Genomic DNA, 20,487 nt, shown 5'->3' on the forward strand with positions numbered 1-20,487 from the left:
ATAACCTGATGGACTGTATGGTATGAATCAAGGACTTTGATTCATCAATAGATCAGTGGCAAAATCAAAATGTTAAATGTCTCTTGGCTGTCCAACAATATGTAGACACATTTCAACCATGTGGCCTAGCACCTTGGTTGCAATGTATCAAACCAATGCAATGTTTAAAACTGTTAATTGTCAAGTCAATCATAAACACCACTTACATATAGCCACTCAATCGTCGCCATGGCAATACGTTTTATTGCCTCTCTTGTTTCAATTATCATCTCAGTCTCAATCCTTTCATCAGCAGACATTTCAACCCCCAAGGTACCAAGGTACCAAGTATTCCTTTCATATTCTGTTTTTATGTTGATCAGTCAGTATTACTTTCTTTTTGATCCAAGTTACTAGGATATTTTTCAATCAGTAGCTTGTAAGGTAACAAGACACGTACCTCCAAATTTTTTATGTCTACCGACTACTGTACATCTTGATCACGGAGTGACCTAGTTCTCACGAGAACACGAGATTAGGTCGAGACTTGTGTAGATTTTCCTGCCTCCCCCGCCTCCTTGTGGAGCAGGGGTAAGTAGGACTTGGGCAGCTCCCAACCTTCGGTACGGTTCATCACAGTGTGTTCCAACTGGATGTGGACTGCCTCTTTGATCTTTCTGTGGGCCTTATGATTCTTGGTCTTTGATCCAGGAACTGACGTTGAAGAAATCACTGCACATAAGATGTGCAGATGTCTTATGTGCCATAAAAGTACTAGTATTGCCTTTGATTTGGATTAACATGTAAAGCATTGGCCAAAGCATCAATGCAGAAATAACTATATTTTTCGTGAAGCTTTATGTATAAAAATATGAAACATAAAAAAGTTTAAGTACCCCCCCCCCAAAAAGACAAGATTAGACAAAGCCAATTACATTGTTTCAAATGATATTGCCAAATTATACCATGCCATTCTAACGTTCACATTTGTTATACACAAATGGCATATTAAAAAAGACAACGTTAGCTAAAATCAAATTCTCAAATTATACCAATAATTTATATAATACAAAGCATATGCCTTGGGGCCAGAAGACTTAAAGACCAACTGATCCCAAAATACAACATCCCTGATTATATTCAACAACAATGATTACGGAAGCATAAAGGAAGACACAGGCTATAATCTAATTATGTTTTGAGAGAAGTCAAATTACAGGAGCGGTGTCTATTTGGCATAAATGCATATTACATGTAAATGAATAATACAACCATTCTTGTTAAACATAACCCTAACCATTCTTGTTAAACATAACCAAACAATGTTATATTTTTGTGTCATATTGGTCTTTAATTAAGTTTTCCTTGCAGCCTACTATTTTCGTCTTGTCCTTTAATCACTCTAATTGTTATTTGGTAATTTCCAACGAGCAAGTAAATGAGATGGTGTGGCATTGGCTCAAACTCGACAGCATAGAAAGTCAATATGTTTCTAATTTGTCCACATTTAGCTGGGCAAACAGCCTGCATGCCTTGTCCTCTTTGTTATTGACATTCGAGGTCCAGACGTTTCAAGTATTTGCCATACAGTTAAGCACATCAAATACTGGTTGATCAGTTGCAAGAGGTAACTTGTGCACGGTGTAACTGATAACTTTGTGTTGACCTAACTCAACTGGACTATTTACTATATGATCAATGCAAATTAAGTCTTCAGAAGTCAAACATTGTGTTACCAGTGTACAAAATGGCTCTTAATTACCTGAAAGGTTTTAGAATGGGCAGCAATCTTTCATATTCATTGCAGGAGTAAGCAAACTTTACTGGACTGACAACAGCACATATTCTATGTTGTAATGAACAGCTTCCTACACACATGTACAAGGTACTAGTAAGATCGGAGCCAGTTCACACTAACTAGTAAGCATATCATTAATTACATTAAATCATTACAATTGAAATAAATAAGAATATCTTCTTTATAAGATGCATGGCAGTCAACTTTTCAACCCATTTGATATTTAAAATTCAGAACATGTAAAATTCCATCCTGAGTATCACTAAATAACTTACGATTTCTATCACACACAATCTCCCCATCAACCATGACAACATTCCACAAATTTTGAATTAATCTGCCAGACTCACATATTCCAGAAAGACATTAATGGTAGGAGGAATGCTTACAATGACTTCCTTCTGACGTTTCTAGAAGGTTGTCAGTAACAAGACATTTTCAACGCACTACCACACGAACAAGCAAAATGCACATGCATAATGAAGCACTTTCGAAGGCATTGTATGTATCTAGGTACTCAAAGAGTTACATATAAGATTGCTGAAATTTGCACTTAGCAAGAATTAGTATCAGGATAGCATCATGTAAACCTCTTAACAGTGCAGTTTCAAATACCTTGGCAGGACATCTCAATCTGAACATGGCATTTTGCTGAAAATCATGTTTTTAAAAATCATCTTAACAGAAGGAAATTGCCTTCGCTACATGTTAAGAAATAAATCACTTTGTTTTGAATAGATCCAAAAGCATTTGCATCACTGTTGCAGCTGTGAGATCAACCTCACAACTCTTCTGACAGTGATCGCATAAAAACTGTACATGAAATAGCACTAAGCATGTACAAAGACTGACAGCAACATTTAACTGTCGTAAAGTTTCAAACAATGGATAGTAACTGGTGATGGCATCATGGCAACAAAGTTTTTGACAGGACTTTCATGGCAGTACCAATGGCATCAAAAATCACTTATCCTTTGTCACTGAGCCTTTTTCTCATAGAGATGTAACAAGGCAATACATTTAACAGTCAGGGAGCATTCTAACCTAAACTGCCTACAGAGTAGTGAAACCTTTAAGTTATCTTTGTCATCAGCACTTCCAATAGTACAGTACACATCTCTTTACAACAGATAACTTCACCTGCCTTTCTGGCTTAGAAATACAAAATGTATCCCTGGGGAATCTGTTTTTGTAGACCAAGTATCCAGAACTGCCTGGATGACAGAGCAGTGTGCAGTGTTGAGTATCGTACAAAATGTAGCTATCACAACAAGAGGCACTTGAGTATACCTACTGTCCTGTCACAATGACATACACTGATGATCATAAGTGAAAATCATTTCATGGCAGGCAATAAAAATTAGGTAATATTTGTCTTCATATGAATAAATGAGTTCACAGTTGGCACCAGATTCTTGCCACAATGCCACCTTGTGGCAAGAAGTACAAGTCCATTATGCACTGAAGATGGCAGCTGAAAAGTTGCCCAAACATTGCCAGGTAAAAAAAGGCTGGTTGTGTTAAAAAAAACATTATAATTTTATCTTCAGATTCATCTTTCACAGATTTTAATTGATGAGGCTACTAAAATGAATGTACACACCCACGCTGAAGGACACAAATACCACCCTTGTAAGTAATGGTAGTAAGACATTTGTCCTTTGAAACATTTTTTTATATACATGTATTTTGTATAGTATGCATAACTACATGTGTAAGTATAGCATGTATGAGAACATTGCACAATGTAGTACAGAAGTCTATCTTTTCTACCATCACTACATGTAGACAGAACCCTTTCAGCTTCATGAGCATGACCTTCCTCACACCTTACTACCCCACAGTGATCCAGCCACTGTCTGCCAGGAAGCTGATGATTCGCTTGCGGTGCAGCTTGTCCAGGTTTTGCGGGTAACGAGTTTTGGTGGGTATGCCTTGGCGACGCTGTACATGGTCCTGAGAAACAACAGACTACATTAAGGCCCATTGACCTGATGTTGAGTGATATTGCACTTCATGTTAGCTGTTAACATGTAGAAGAAGACAGTGATGAAATAATCCACCTATGATGATAGCTCATCTATTTTTCGAACCTGAAATCGCTATTTTGAACATTTCAAAGAAAATAAGCCAGTAAGGAGTAAATATTTCTGGCCAAAGAATTTGAATGCAGGCTGCTGCTCACCTTTATTATGATGGTCTTGACGGTCATATATTTGGCTGGATTCATGCCCATTGAACTACACAGCTGGGGAAGGCAAGAAGGAATACAATCATGTGGATTAATATAGACTCCCTAAGCTACAGCAGCATTTCATCATGTTTAACAACAATTCATTGCTGTTAATGTTATACAAGACTTACAGAAAGGTCAGACAATATACATGTCTGGGCTAGTACCTGAAGCACTGTACATATACCTGAATTCTTTAAAGGGCATAAGACACCAATGACATCAACATTAAGAATTTCCGGAAATTACATAAAACTTAATACAATTGTTTAATAACATAGAAATCTTCACAACATATTCACACTTCGAATGTTATTGAACATCGAACCATGAAAACATCATACCTCCAGCTTTTGATTCTTCCCACCAGGTAATTACATTAATCAGTGACTTACCTGCTCATGACGTCACAACGAACATGGCAGCCGATTTGGAACTTTGCACAACGGCTCGGAAAGAACGCTATTTTTACAAGAAAACGAAATAGATATTGGTATGTCCTTTAATCAAATGTTATCACGATAATTAAGCACTGTTTGCTCATTATATGTTTTTCGAAAGCCGTTGTGTAAGTTTCCGAACCAGGTGCCGTGTTCATTGTGACGTCATGAGCAGGCATTAGTCACTGATTAATGCAATCACCTGATCAGATAAGAATAAAGAGCTGGATCCATGGAAGTATGGTTTCTGATGGTTCAATGTTAGATAACATCAGATAGGTGTGCATTTGTTTTAAACGTTTATATTCCTTCGATGGTGCTATTCCTATTTCAGATAATAAGAAAATGTTGTAGTTTGGTGTCTTATGCCCTTTAAAGGAGGGAATCAACAGAAGAAGCTCTGCTGACAATATTCTCCAAATCTCTGAATCCAAAAAAATCATTGTATTGGCAATTTAACATTGAATTTGGACAAGCAATATTCTGATAACCCTTGAGTACCTTAAAAAAAATTACAACATTCTACATGAATATTGCAAACAATCATTGGGCAAATTTCAACTGAGGTGATGTTAAGAAATCTTGGGTACCGTTGATTTTAAAAAGCACTTTGCACTGTGTTTCTTGGTACATGTACTTGCTTCTCAACCGCGGTAGCTATAGCTACATGTAATTCACTTTTCACTTGCTCTGGGTCAAAAATTGACTTACACCATTTGCTTGTATTGCATACCCGGTAAACTGCCTCATCGCATAACACACCAGGTTTGTATTTAAGAGTACATGATGCATATCTGAACAGATTTATTTGATCCACTAACACCAGGAAGGACCTCTAATCTTTTGATAAGTGTGGTAGGTTCTAACCGAAGTTAGGAACTCATCTCCACCAGAGTGAAGTAAAGAAAGTAGTGTTAAGTGCCTTTTCCAAGGACACAACAAGTGCCTTTTCCAACAGCACGACATCTTTACCATGTCAGGGGACTCAAACCCGGGACCTCTGGCTCTAGGACAAACACCCTGAGTAACTGTCATGCCAACACGATGACACACCATTTATATCATAAATGGTACATTTCCTTGTTACTCTGTGATGAAATGTTACAAATTTGGTTGAATTGTATTATTCATATATACATGTGGTGTTTCAGAAAATAACACCTGCCTCTGCTGTTGAGTACATGTGTACCACTTCAAGGTCACACTCCTTTAATTTGTTTCTTTGTTTTGCATAACCCGTAAATTAGTTTTGTACACTATGCACAAGCTGCATAAGACCGTCTTGTAATGTCTGATCCACTCACACTTGGATGGACCCATACTCTTTTTTAATCAGTGCTGTGGGATCTTAAACATGCTTTTAAGTGTGACTTTCGTCAAACTCCAGCTTTACAAATTACATCCCATCCAAGAGGATGTCCCTAACAGAAGCTAGTACTCATTCTCACCAAGTAGTTTTTAAGTGCCCTCTAGCAATTTGAAACGAAAAACCTTTCGATTCCAAGTTGTTACCTCCTATTTTTCAAGGTCATTTCATTGTGAAAAGAAATACTTACCGTCTTTTCCCTCTCAGAAAGTAGGTTAAAGCAGGGCGCCGACTTGATGCCCTGGTACTTCTCACTGTCTGAGCCACTGTCTGTGCAAAAGGCAAATTAGTAAATCTGTACAGTTTCACACCACAGAATGGCACTGAAGGGTTTCTCCCTATGGTGCTATAGATGAATATAAGATGGAGATTTATAGCTTGTGTGATCTTGATTAGAATGTCATCTCACAATTGAAGATACCAGTACCACCTTTACAACCTACAATATAGAGCTTTTAATACTAGGCAGGAAAAACTACCTTAAGACAACATTCGAGGGTACTGGATACCAAAACTGCTGACTTCAGTTAACATTCATTACCATAATACCGCCACTAATCATAATACCGCCAAATCTAAAAAGCGATGAATTTTAAGAGATCTACTCGTGCAGCAACAGTGATTTCCGAGGTATGCACAGTTCAGACATCATGGTGTTTAATACACTCTAAGAAAGGCCTCAATAACGAGGCATTCGAAGACGACGAGGTCAAATGTTTTCGATCCCTTATCATGACAGGCGAGCGCGTCGTGGGAAGAACATATCATCATGCCATCACACGTTGTTCGCTGGATTTGCATATAATAATCGCACGTGCTTCCAGCTCAAGACGATTATTTAAACAACATCAGAATAAAGTTTCTTTTACTGGCCTTCAACTCGTGTCAAAGTGTGATCTATCGTCAAGAACGGTTGTTTAATCACCGTAACTGCGGTTGACCTGGCGCAAAATAGAACGTTGCCATTTTCATTGTTTTCGCCCGAGACTGGCTCCTCCCCCGTATTGCGTAACAGGAAAATTCCCGCAAAAATTTCGGCGACACCAATACTTTGAAGGGGCGGGTGTAATTTCTACAAAGCACTGAGAAATGTTTTGCATCTACATGCATCACACAATATGCATAATATCTATAAATGAATTTTGCACCAAGGAACAACAGTCTATAGTAGGATTATGAACCCTTCTATTGTTTGGTCCCAAACCGAGGTTCTAACAATTTGCACCCCTCCCCTGAAACTGGGGACCCCCAGTCGATACCATTTGTATTTGCATGGGAGACGAAAATTAGTAATAAAGATTTACTCAGGAACGAATAAATCTTCTGTGATAAATAGCCAAAGAAAATGTCTTTATTTGTATTGCACACTTGGAATTCTTCCATAACTGGATCGAACATTGCGGCCGCCGGTCCTCACGAGAGAGCTGCTCCTGATTCATGACCAGCGGCATAGTACACAGCCGTGTCAGCATTAACCCTCAAGATATCGAGGGGTGGTGGGCACGCCGGACTAGTTGGGATCTTGACGATCATTTTTTGAATAAGACCAACAATTAATACCACTGTTGCACTAAAAACGAAGCCGCCATTATGTGAACTGAACCATAGTAGAACGCCAGACGTAAGTTTTACGTGATAGCAGCTGTGACGGGCTACAGTAAATCAAAATTCGCAACAGTTAACATCTGTTTTCGTGTGATTTTCTTTATCCCCAGACATTGTTGTATATTTAGGGCACGCACTACTCCGAAAGAAAGGAACAACAGCTGATGTATAATGGTGAAAAATGGGGAGATAATTGCCGAGTTTTTTTTCCTTTTTACTATTATGGAACCCCCTTCTGTGCGCACACCCCTTCTCGGTGCATTTCCGCACTATCTTACGATAGCCATATTTCGTTTTTCGGAGATCAAGAGAGACAAAAAAAACATACACAGCATAAGTGGCAACCGTAAGCTATAACATCGACATGTAACCAGGAAAAAATAATGAGTTGCTTCTTTGCTAAATTAGTATCACTTTAGAAATTGCAGTAAACGTGGCGGTATTATGGTAGTGCATGTTACATTGTAGATCACTATTTCAATCTTCATCCTCCATTAATTCAACATTTGTAGTGCCTAAATTTTGCAAGATAGTGAATACATGTATACGTGTATTTTGGGGATCACGTTTGAAGCAATAGCAGCAACACAATGAAAATACTGGTGCCTGTTTGCAGGTGTGAAGTAACAGCAAAAACTGGGACCTTGAAATAGTGTAAACTCCACAGTAATTGTTGTGCCTTATCATTCTATAGAATCTAATCTTTTTTTCTTATTTATTCCTATTTTTCTTGTTTTCTTATGTTGAGAACGATTTTCTTATACAAGAAAATCAAGAAACCTTCTGCTAAAGTCTTTGTATGTCAATTCTTACACAAAGAATTAAATTCTTTTTTTTCTGAAGTTAAGAAAATATTTCTAGCATGACGTTCTCCAATAAGAAATTTCTAGAAAAAGTAAGAAAAATTCTCTTTCTCAGTCTTAATAATAATAAGATTTGTTTTTTGTTTGGTTAAATGTGATATTCTTTCCTTAAGATATTTTTTCTTGAAAATTTGATTCTACTAGAATGATTTCTTGGTTTAAAGGCACCCAGAGCAGTTTATGTGGCTTGAAAATTGGACATATTCTAGTAATCTTTATGGAATTGCCATCTAATGCCACAGTGACTGTAAACCACATTTTTGTGCTAATTTCATGTTAAAAGCGCTCGAAAACCTAGCGAAAATATGCAACACAGTGATCCCTCTAGTGTCACGCGCCTCGCGTAATTAGACTGAAACAGAACTCAAAACGTTTTTTTCGTCGGAAATGGACCATTCCCGTCGAACACCATCTAGAACCCCCTGTTCTATTTGGAACACCTCCGTCAAAAACAGCGCTAGTGGGACAGAAATGACAAGCAGGGTATGTATATCTGGGACAGATTAGACTGCATTGGCTACATGAATACCCAGGAAAAAAAAAGTGCGAAATGAAAAAGAAAACATCTCGGGCACTCAAGGGGACGGAGCTTATGTAACACTTTGACAACTTCTACCAAGTCCGTCTCTCATGTACTTGTGCGTTATTCTGGTGTTCGACTGGAACGGTCAGTTCTCTGCAAGTTCCGGCGACGGGACATCACGTTCCAAGAAGTCGGAAAATTTGAAAAAAAATTGCGGCACTGCAGCGCTTGAATTTTCTATCAGTGCTCAACACACAACGACATCGCATCTTTGCTACTTGAATGTCGATATGTAATGGTATAGTGTTATTGAAACTTACTATGTGGCAATGGCTAAAAAATTGGAGTTTTTTAATTTGAGTTTGAAACCACATAAATTGCTCTGGGTGCCTTTAAGAAAGTTCAAGAAAAAAATTCTTAGATGCAATTCTAGTTTGTGCTTAAAACGGGGATTCTTGTATACAGAATAATATTCTTGCTGACAGGAAAAAAAAAATTGTAGAAGGAAAAACAAGAAAAATAAGAAAAGCAATTTCTGGTAGTGTAGCTTTAATTACTTCCCAACAAATCATCAATTCCAGTCTCAGAGTGTACAATGTTCCTGAGAAGCCAGATTACAGCTGTGACTTATGTTTAGCATAATACTTGGGCTGAAAAGTAACAAGTTCCTTACCCTTCTCATCAGCTGATTTCTTTCCTTCTTTCTCCCTGTAAAGCAACAGAAGCAAAGGGGAACCCATAGTGAAATTCACAGTAATCAAGACATGCTTAACTGGTTATTTCATCATGTGATCCTACCTGCCTTAGCCTGGGACCTCAACACCCCCTAGTTTGCCCCGGATTGGGCCATATGGTGGTATAAATGATGATTAAAAAAAACATGAATGACTTCATTCCTGCATTCTTGTAAAAGGATCATATTGTTATTAACACTGCCTATGATACAGCATCCAATGAAATGCATCTCAATCTTAAGCTGTGGTGATTAAACCATCAGTAAATCAACCATGAATTCAAACAAATCATTCAAGTGTTAATGACACCAATTACACCAAAGTACAACATTTTTGATAACAATAATAATAGATTTATCATTGAACAAAGACATTTGCACTAGATCATCACCCTTCTGATATTATTGTACAGAAACCGGCTGCAGCGTTCAATGTCATGTCATCAATTTTAGTAAAACTGAATGTTATTTCAACTAGCGGTTGGCAGGAATCAAGAGATGGAAATATAATATTGGATGTTTTGAAATTCATTATCATAAGGGTGTATAATTGGTGCGAATGTCTCTGCTGATAATACTATCATTATTGAAGCTGTTAAGAACATATTGTATATTCGTGTCATAAATACTTTTATATTCACCACCATAGTATAATCATTGCCAGTCAATGTCCATCAGCCAATCAGATTAACAAATCATAAGCCAGCACCATCTGGGTCTCATTAGACACCCTAAATGTTCATAAGTTCCCAGAGTGAGACTTACTCTGGCTTCTTCCCACCTGCTAGGGCTCCACCTTTCTTAGATGCAGCTGGAGAAGCCTGTGAGGATGTACAGATAGTTTAGTAAGTACATGTATACCCTCAACAGCAAGGGAGACCTTCGTATCGAACTCTCCAGCACTGGAGATTCCTGCTCTGCCACAACCATGAGAAAACATTATCTCCTGCACTCAAACAACAGCAGCTAATGGCATACAACTTTGTCTTGACTTTACCTTCATTTGAACTATCTTAGAATCGTCTTCACCTCATTTACATATCAATTCAGAGTGTCGTTTAAATACCTGTTGAACTCCAGATTCTGGTTAAGTCACTGACAAAAGACACTATTCTTGACTATGCTGCAGATAACGTCCACCATAACATGGATATGCTGTCTTTCAACAACTTTTCTGCTGCTTTTAATTTGGTCTCGGGGTAGACAAAAGTGTCAATTAGACGAGGCTCACCATTTTCTTCTTGTTCTCTTTCCTCTTTTCTCTTTTATACCTGGCAGCTTCATATTCTGAACATTCTGATGGACAGAAAAAGGACAATGTTGAAAATTACTACAGCATCATTTACAATTATATATTGTACACTGCCCAAGAAAACCACCAAGGGGACTGTGGAAAAGTAGTTGTTTTGGACAGGTGGTCAGTTTGAAGAGTACCAAGGGAGCTGAAACGTGCAAGGCCTACACACCCCGTCCAACATTTCAGTAGATCGTAAGTTAGTTGATATGGCCACTTGTAGAATTTTTTCAGGTGAAGGTGTGTTAAAAAATAAATCTTTGCAGCTTGCTGAGTGCTTTTGTTGTATTTTGCATCAGAAACTTTGCAAATTTACAATAGATTCATGCAATACGTGCTACCAAAAAGTCCCGCTCACTACCGCACAAACAATGGCATCGAGCCATCAAACAAGATTTTGTATTGAAAGCTGCACTGGAAAATGAAATATTACTATGTAATCATCCCTTTGATTGAACATTGGCAGCATGTGACACAAATATGGCATTCTTTTAGAATATCTAATGATTGTTCCTGTGGCCTGCCCCAACAGGTTACTGCCCACCAGAGATGTGTAACACGATTATTTCAAGCAAGATTTACACAAACGTCTAGTCTAATTATCGCCCTATCTCCCTCACCAGTGTTCCGCCAAAATCTTCGAACATGTCCTTGTCAGTGCCATTATGCGTCACTCCGAATTGAACAGCATTCTGTCCTCAAACACCCCAATTTTCGCATGTTCAAAACGCACATGCTGCCACACCCCGGTTTGTTTACGTTCTATAAAAAGCTCAAGTTGAAGTGTTACTTGTCCGACTTGAGCACAGCTACTTTTAAGTGTGTACCAAAAAACAAAGACTTCCACCTAGACTCAGACTTTGTTTTCAAGTTGAATTTCTAGTACAGCATTATCATTTTTTTTTCAAAATTTGAGACCAACCAAATGTGTGCCCTAAGGAAATACTTTGATTGAAAAGAGCAAACGAACCTTCCAGTTTTGTGATGCCGTTCCTCCGATACCTCATCAGCTCCTTTATCCTACTCCTCATCTGTTTCTCCTCTGAGAAATGGAACAAATGAAAACAAGAGTCTTAGGACCCAAAATCTCCATGCAACTTTGTTTTTTATTAAACCAGTTCCCCCCATTCTATATCGCTAAATGGTATGACCCACACCTGTCGGGGGCCCAGGAGATGTGACCCACTTTCGCTATTAATAGCTACTAACATCTGTTAGTATTGCCACAATATGCAATGGACAACACTGCAAATACAGATTTTCCTCATTACTTATGCAAATTAAGTCCAATTTGCATAATTTGCCGCTCATTGTATACATCTCTGTCTAAGCTACCTGCATAGTAAATAACATGAAAATCTGTCGCTCCTTTCTTCAGTTATTCTCCTTAAAAGATTTTGACAAATACGCCATTGCAGTTCCAGTGACACATACCAGTGGGCCCAAAATCACCTACCTACATACCAAATATCATTACAATCCATCTACACGTTCTATAGTTATGCTGATTTTACGCATCCGGTGACACAAAAATACACACACGGTGACACAAACATACACACACACGCACACACACGCAAACACACTAACTTTGCATGATTTGCACTTCAGTGTGTACATCTCTGTCCAACCTACCTGCTTACCAAATTTGAAAATTTGTTGTTCCTTTCTTCAGTTATTCTCCTTTAGAACATTTTTACAAATAGGCCATTGCAGTTTCAGTGACACATACCAGGGGGCCCCAAATCGACCTTGACCTTTCTCCTTCCAGCACATACCCACATGCCAAATATCATTACAATCCATCTACACGTTCTACAGTTATGCTGACTTTAAACATCCAGCGACACACATGCAAGCGATTTTCCTCCTTACTTATGCAAATTCAGTCTCATTTGCATAATTTGCACTTAAGTGTGTACATCTCTGTCCAACCTACCTGTGTACCAAATAACATGACAATCTGTCGATCCTTTCTTCAGTTATTCTCCTTAGAAGATTTTTACAAAAACGCCATTGCAGTTCCAGTGACACATACCAGGGGGCCCAAAATCGACCTTGACCTTCCTTCTCCTAACACCTACCAACAATCATTACAATCCATGTACATGTTCTACAGTTATGCTGACTTTAAGCATCCGGTGACACAAACATGCACACAAACACCAAATGCACGCAAAACAGTATCTCCATGAAAAAGCCTTTTTTCATGGAGATAATTAGGACTACTACCTACCCTACCCTAGCATACCTGATTGTCTAACAATGCAAAAACCAAATTAAAAATGCCTGACGTCTAATTTATCTGCATCTCTGGCTGTACTCTTCCATCATGACATTGCCCCAGAAAAGGGCTGAACACAGAAAGGGATGGTAATAACAGTAACAGCAAGGAACAAAGTGAAAAACCTAAAGTATATAGGCAAAAAGAATATAATAAAAACACTATGAATAAGAAGATAACGACACTCATAGACCAAGGCCAAAACTCTAATAGCAAAGCAGCCGGCCTAAAATTGAGGACGAAACATGATAATATTTCGATAACTGGTAGTGCAAGGTGACTCAGTGTGTTGGGTTCTTTTATGTGCAGCGGTTTGAAGCCTGAGGCTAAAGTCTGAAGTACAGAACTGCTGGCTTTATCGTTTATGTCACCATTGAAAAATATCAATGTAATCCCAAACATGTCCTAGCCTCCTTTACTTAGAAATACTATCAGCCTTTTTTGTTGGCAGAATATGACAATAAAAGACTACATTTGAGCAAATACGAGTTAATGGGATGTATTGTAACAGAACATAAAACAAAATTCACTGATTATGTTGAGCCCAACATACTGTTGGGCGCAACATATTGTGTTCATATGGTTTCTTTCTCCTGTCAAATCTTGTAATCGACTCAGCTCGGTCGTCCCTGGACCAACTGAGCTGAAATTTGGTATACAGGTAGAGTGGGTAAATACCCTGGGAGCCTTTTTTCCTTTTTTCGATATTGACCTTGAAAGTGATTTTATTGAGGTTTTTCTGACCAAAAACGTACATTTTGACCTCCTGTGCTCTGGAAATACATCCAAATGACCTGAAATTTACTATGGGGGTACATTGAACAAATATTCAAAGAATCCCATTCGCACTTTCGGCATGCAACACGTCAAAATACGATTTTAGAGGGTATTTTAGGGAGAACATCGGCTATTTTCCTCATATGGGGTCCCTGACCTTTAGGTCACATCTTTATTCATCTGGCCAGGTGGACTAATTCGGTCAGCCAATGAGAGAGCGCGTTGTAACACGGATTTATCAAGCTCAACCTGATTGGTTGAAATAGACAATTTAATTAGGGGCACTACTAGTACTCTGACAGGTGCAGACAGGCACAACTTCATTACTCCCTGGCTGCCATCCTTGTGTTGTTATTGTTGTGTCCTAATGAAGTTAATTGCAATTGAGAAGGTTCAAAACTTTTCTGGTGGTATTTTTCGACACACACGGTGTTTTTCTTATTTTTACACTGCATGGAAACAAAGATTTCCACAAGTTTGCAAGCTTGGGCACTATGGTGAAACCTGACATTTCCTCGCTATGTAACGTTACACGAATTTTCTACCCCTGTGTCACGAATATTGGACACCAGTGCGCCCAATAGTGAACGCAAAGTGTCCAAAGTTTCCCACCTTATTAGGACACATCCCGTGTTGGGACGTTGACAACAACATTAACAATAACAATTAAATAGAGAGTTGTGATTATCAAAAAGGTCCAGTTTTTTTGGTGAAGGTGGTTTTTAATGGTCCAGTATGAATATGGGTGCCTGGAAGAGCCCATCCATGCATAGGGTTTCAAATTGGGAGAGATCCATTCCTGACTGGTCTTCAATTCAATTATTCATTCAAATACCAACATTGCAGGCATACAACAAACGTTAGTCTCTATGCCACAGTCGCTTTTTGCATGGGGAGGGAAATGGGCGAAACATGTTGCATTTGCTCCCACAAATGTTGCCTTTCTAGTTTTGGTTACTTTTCTACATCATTAGTTGGATCTACCTTATCACACTGCACAGCAACATTCATCACGTATTGATGCGAATTTGTAGTGTCGTGCGATCGTCTTGAAAAAAAATTATGTACGCAATCCCCACCGCCGCTTGACTTGTCCACCATTTTGTTCAACATTCCGACGAACCACCGAACATGCGATCGAACGCATGTTCTGAAGTTTGTTCACTTGTTGTGATTTTCCTGTGACGCTCGAACTCCGACCGCAACGGTCGATTCGGTTATTACGTTCTACGCTGGCTTATTTGCATATTATAAAACGGGGCCGCTAGATAATATGCAAATAAGCCAGATTTTGTGCATTTTGCGTTTATCGTCGTTTATTGATGATGGAAATGTGACAAAATGATGGGAATATGTTGGAAATAAGTTACTAATAAGTTACAAATTTGAATCTGAATGTAGATTTTTCAAATTCTGAATATTTCTAGATTTTTGCCCACCAGATTCTACAATACATAACTTTAACGTAGATTGAATGAAACCCACTTTGAAGATTTTCGAAGAACTGCTCGTGTTGCTCTGAGGCATGGAATTGGGAAAATACTTTCATTTTATCCCGCAGTTCCCTGAAAAAAGACAAGAAACAGAAATTAAGGCCTGGCATACTGTAGTCTTCGATACCAGTATACATGTAGGGAGCATGTTTTGATACAATTCTATCACTTACACTGTTAGTGTTACAGAGCTAAAACAATAGAAGATGAAAGAATAACTCAATACATCATCCATACATCTTGCAATGCCATAAACTGATACTTCTCCGAAGCCATATACTGATACACACAAATACAAGAACTCCAAACTGGGCAGAAACTGTACAGCAACTTTGCCTTACTTTTCGTCTTTTGACAATTTTCTCTTGGCTGGAAAGAGGAATAGAAACAACAATGCTATTAGAGTTTCATAAAATCACAATCATGACATATAAAGCTGTCTGAAACGTCTGACTGTTTCAAAATTTTATCCAGTTGCTTGAGTAGCTGTCATTTGGCGTATGACATATAAAAGTTACACAAAAAATGATATTACGGACTGAGTTCAAAATTTAAGCATCAATTTACCTTGCTGCTTTTGTTTGTTGAAGAAGATGCCGACAAGCCCATACTCTCTTGCTATTCTGAAGACAAATAATACAGAAGTTGCTAGATATATCTTACATGATACACCAATGACCATGTGGTGTCCACAGGAGGTCATGGGTTGTTACACAACAAAAACGGACTTTTTTAAACACACTATTCGAGAAGCTGATGGCATGTTGGCTTGCTATGCAATTTAACCATCTGTATTCAATGGTAAACTGATATATCTTTACAAAACACAGAATACACACTATGTTGTGGCAGAAAGTTTGACAAATCACCTTTTTCTTCTTTGCCTTTCCTTTAGTCTTCGTAAAAACATGTCCACTTGGGCTAATTTCAAAGCTGGAAACAGATGAAGTGAACCATGATAATCTGGGTCAAAACAGAGTAAATTAGCAACAACAATTAGCTCTATAGTATGACAGTTCTTGCTTTTGGTCAGGATGGTCCCTTACATTCCATGCTAGTTTTAAATCTGTCTAGCCTGGTAATCAACCTTATATACGATCCTCTAATTGCATCCCTGATAGTCTTGCATTGGTTAACAGACAAAGAACTGGCGTTCAACTATTCACATAAAATATATGCAAGAGCTTTCATTGGCTTTGAGGTGAACAGTCCTGTTACAGTATAGTAACAGTTCAAACAGATATTCGTGGTAAGTTTGATCCCAGTTAATTACACTGCTTCTAAAAAATATTCAGAGAAATTTCAGGGGTCTTGCTTATATTTGACAAAACCTCAATTTGAACATACTATTAGAGGTTTGAACCCCAATTATCCAATCAATTACAAATGTTTGAGTGCCTTACCTGTTTCTAAATCATCATCATCATAGTTGACTGCTAGTGTACTGACCATACTCTCTGCCTCATTATCATATTCCTGCATGATAGAATTGAGTCAAAACAGCATGACCCTTACATAATGCAATCAATCCACTTATACTCATTGATTTATAGCAAGTATGGAATCACATTAATGCAGTTTCACCATTATTTACAACAGTACAGTGGGTTCCAGATGTTAAAATGCAGTGTTACATCCAGACTTTCAGTCACTCATTATGACTGTTTTTTAATGTTTGAGACAGTGGCGTTAATAGACCAATCCCGAAGCCACGCCCCCCTGTTCTATATCGAACACCTCCGTTAAAAACAGCTCTTGACGGACTAAAATGGGCACTGATGCTTGGCTGACAATAATAGGGACTGACTTCTGTTGAGCTTCTTTTGCTCTGAAACCGTTTTAGACTGGACCAAAGAAAAGGCAATTCTTTGTTAAAGGCACCCAGAGCAATTTATGAGGCTTGAAAATCGGAAGTATTCTAGTTGCTGTAATCTTTATGAAATTGACATTTAATGCCACTGTTAACCTCATTTGTGCGCGAATTTCTTATCAAAACTGCTCAAAAGCGGCACAAAAATAAGCTACATGGTGGTCTTTCAGTTTAACGCGCCTAGTGTAAATAGACCGATACCATAGCCCCACCCACCTCCGTCAAAACGTCAAAGGCAAAATTAAAACATAAAAATGCAAATATTTGACGGACATGCAGTCACTCTCTCATTGGTCAATCCGCTAATTGTGATGGACAGTCAGGATCAGTCTATTACTAGTATTAGGGCTTGGATTTTCTATCAGTTCTCACCACACAACGACATTGTATCTTTGCTCCTTTAATGTCGATATGTAATGGTATAGTGTTATTGCCTTTAAAGGCTACATCCACCGAGTAGAGTGGTTTGAGGAGGAGGTGGATGTAGTTGCGGTGAGAGCGTAATGTTTTGATCAAAGCAGAAACGGAAGACGCGGCATAGCATTACCTTGTTGGTGGGCAGGTGTGCCCCATTGCTGACAAGAAGCAGATGCACATGCAAACTTGAAGACCTGTTGACCTCTGACATTGGCACAAAGCTACCTTGCGTCTCTACCTTGCGTCTTTTGATTAAACTATAAGGAATACAACTCGAACCAGTTTGCAATGTGAACGCAGGGTCTGAAGATTCGGATCATCCAAATCGAGTCTGAATATATCCGACTTGATAACAAAACGGATTTAAATCAGATTTGATAGAAAACACAATTTCACACTGAAGGCCTTAATGTCCTGTCACTACTAGTAGACTTCAGAGATCACAATATAACATTATATGTTTCTAATATGAATAAACTATTTTGAAATTCATTTTCTTGAAGCAAGAATTCATCACTTCATTCACAAATGGGACATACAAGTACTTTGAACGCGGTACCTTTCCATGCAATGAGAGGTTTATAAACAGAACTATGTTTTGCCATACACACCCTTTCAAAGTCATCCCTGAGAGGCATGTACCCCAGCTCCTGCTGCTCCTGCAGGGTCAGCTCTGCAGGGGGTTGGGGAGGGGTGGACAGACTGGGGGACAGGGGGCCGTCCTTGGAAGACGTGTGGTCCACCACCTTGTACGGTGACTCTTCTGGAATGCAGGACTTGCCCAGGTTGCCATGGATGAACCTCTCTTGGTAAAATTCTATCACCTCTGTGGGAACACAATAGGGATCAAGGTTGAGACAACAATAACAAAGTTTTAACATGCCCCATGTTTGAGGAGACGCACACCTTGATCAAGTAGGGGTATGCATCAATGTGAGTCGATCAGTCTGGTCTTATGTACCAGTAGCTTGTACCAACAGGTTACAATTGTCTATTTCAGTAGATTCACATCTATTGTCCAGCATGGCGTTTCTCCGAACATAGTACTTTGAGCCCATGTGATAAAGTTCTATGCAAAAGCATTATTCAATACTCTTCCTAATCACTCGTGTGTAACTCAAAGTCCAAGTGATTAGAACTGATCTTTACCTTGGGATGTTTTGTTTCCAATGTGGTCTGCAATCTCCTCCCTACAAAACAAAAAAGTGAAACTGAAAATCTGTATACAGGTCTCGAAATTTACTTTTTTTCCCCTACTGTCCCAACATTGTCCCGAAAGTGGATTTCAACTGTCCCGAAAGTGTCCCGAAGTGTCCCAACCAGGGCCAAAGATGTAAACTTAGTGGGGGGTCTGGAATTCCAGAGGTTCATGTTCAGCTTAGAACCTATACTCAAGTCTGAACCTGAACTCAAGCCATGGCATATGTGTGTTAGAAATATTTGTTGTTTTTTTTGTTACATACAAAATTGCATGTTGGCAAACATTTTGCATTAAAAATATAATACGTGCAAAATTATATACAGTCAGTAGTAAACACAAAAGCTCTCAAACAGTGAAGAATTCCAACATACAATATACATTGTAAAAGTTTTTAAAAATCAATGGCTATTTCTAATTGAATAAAATTTCTAATATGCTAAAAATAACAAAGAAGTACTTAGTTTCGCCCCAAGAAAGAATAAAGCACGATGCTGGATTTAATCTATCATATCATCGGGCAATATCGGCCCTCTATCGACATTTGAAACTGCAGTTTCACAAATTCTCGTTTGAGGGCGTTGTGTCGTTCTCGCGTGTTATTGCGAGATTTAGCGAGAGTTCCCTAAAAATTTCGAGATGGTCGGTGTTTGTTTTTATTCTTCGCCAAATGGCCGAAATCGCGGGAGTTTATATTGATTTTTGGCATTTTTAGGCACAACTTAACAGGTTGACTACGGATGGAACTATTCAATAAACATTTCTTTACCACAAAATCTTCCGCTGAATCGAGTTCCTCCATGACGGGGACTGTCTCAGAATTTTCTGATTGTCCCGAAATTGTTTCGAAACGTAAGTTGAATTGTCCCGAACCCAAATTCTACTGTCCTCGGGACATCGAGACAATGTTAATTTCGAGCCCTGGTATGCCTGGTACTTAGAGATTATCGCATATTCATTAATACGAACATTATTTCCAAAATTTGCTTTTTAAAAAACAGTTTTACTATTATGTATCGCCCATACTATAGGTATGGGCGATACATATATTGTGTTTGTAATGTTTCTTTCTTCTCCTCCTCCTCCTCCTGCCGAATCTTCAAATCGATTCATCTCAGTCGTCCCTGAGCCAAATAAGCGGAAATTTGGTATGCAGGTAGAGTGAGTGCATACCTCCAGACTTTTTTTGCATTTTGGCGCCTTCGTCTTGGCTCTTACCTTCGATGCATGCATGCATGCTGTTTGGTTCAACACTGTGTCGCACACCATATGACCTTATATGGCAATACCTTCCAAAATTCTTGTATAGCCGTTGCCTTATATGGCAAGGGAGCAAGAAAAGGCAGGCAGGCTTGATTTGCATGACATATAGGAGGGCGACCGCATGTAACTGCTACAACTGTTCGGAAATATCATTGCATTGTGGTTTTCGGACTTTGATATCCTGAAAAATGACCATATTACATCTATACCACAAGATTGCAGAAGAAAAAAAATGATTTCGTCAAGAAAACGACCAAAAATCGACATAAATGATACCATCAATGTAGTGAGTTTAAAGCATTATGTACAGAGCCGCATATTCCACACTACAACATAGCTCAACTGGTAACG

At 38.6% G+C, this 20,487-nt stretch overlaps 1 protein-coding gene across 5 annotated transcripts in view; it reads right to left on the minus strand.

The window, feature by feature from the left end:
- Positions 1–820: 820 nt before the first annotated feature.
- Positions 821–20,487, minus strand: part of LOC136432244 (transcriptional adapter 2-beta-like) — a 40,273-nt gene continuing 20,606 nt past the window's right edge. For 2 of the 5 annotated variants that reach the window (XM_066423324.1, XM_066423325.1), the window contains exons 5-18: positions 18,825–18,865; positions 18,287–18,501; positions 16,792–16,864; positions 16,258–16,321; positions 15,956–16,011; positions 15,730–15,757; positions 15,381–15,460; positions 11,805–11,876; positions 10,772–10,836; positions 10,306–10,361; positions 9,481–9,515; positions 6,007–6,086; positions 3,963–4,025; positions 821–3,733 (exon numbers count right to left, since the gene is read on the minus strand). In XM_066423324.1, the coding sequence (XP_066279421.1) occupies positions 3,611–3,733; positions 3,963–4,025; positions 6,007–6,086; positions 9,481–9,515; positions 10,306–10,361; positions 10,772–10,836; positions 11,805–11,876; positions 15,381–15,460; positions 15,730–15,757; positions 15,956–16,011; positions 16,258–16,321; positions 16,792–16,864; positions 18,287–18,501; positions 18,825–18,865 (1,051 nt within the window). In that variant the 3' untranslated portion in view covers positions 821–3,610. Of the gene's footprint in view, positions 3,734–3,962; positions 4,026–6,006; positions 6,087–9,480; positions 9,516–10,305; positions 10,362–10,771; positions 10,837–11,804; positions 11,877–15,380; positions 15,461–15,729; positions 15,758–15,955; positions 16,012–16,257; positions 16,322–16,791; positions 16,865–18,286; positions 18,502–18,824; positions 18,866–20,487 lie in introns of those variants that run through there. The other 3 variants (XM_066423327.1, XM_066423326.1, XR_010755485.1) reach the window with 3 other exon arrangements.

This window comes from Branchiostoma lanceolatum, chromosome 4 (assembly GCF_035083965.1).
Source record: "Branchiostoma lanceolatum isolate klBraLanc5 chromosome 4, klBraLanc5.hap2, whole genome shotgun sequence".
In the NCBI taxonomy this organism is placed as follows: Eukaryota; Metazoa; Chordata; class Leptocardii; order Amphioxiformes; family Branchiostomatidae; genus Branchiostoma; species Branchiostoma lanceolatum.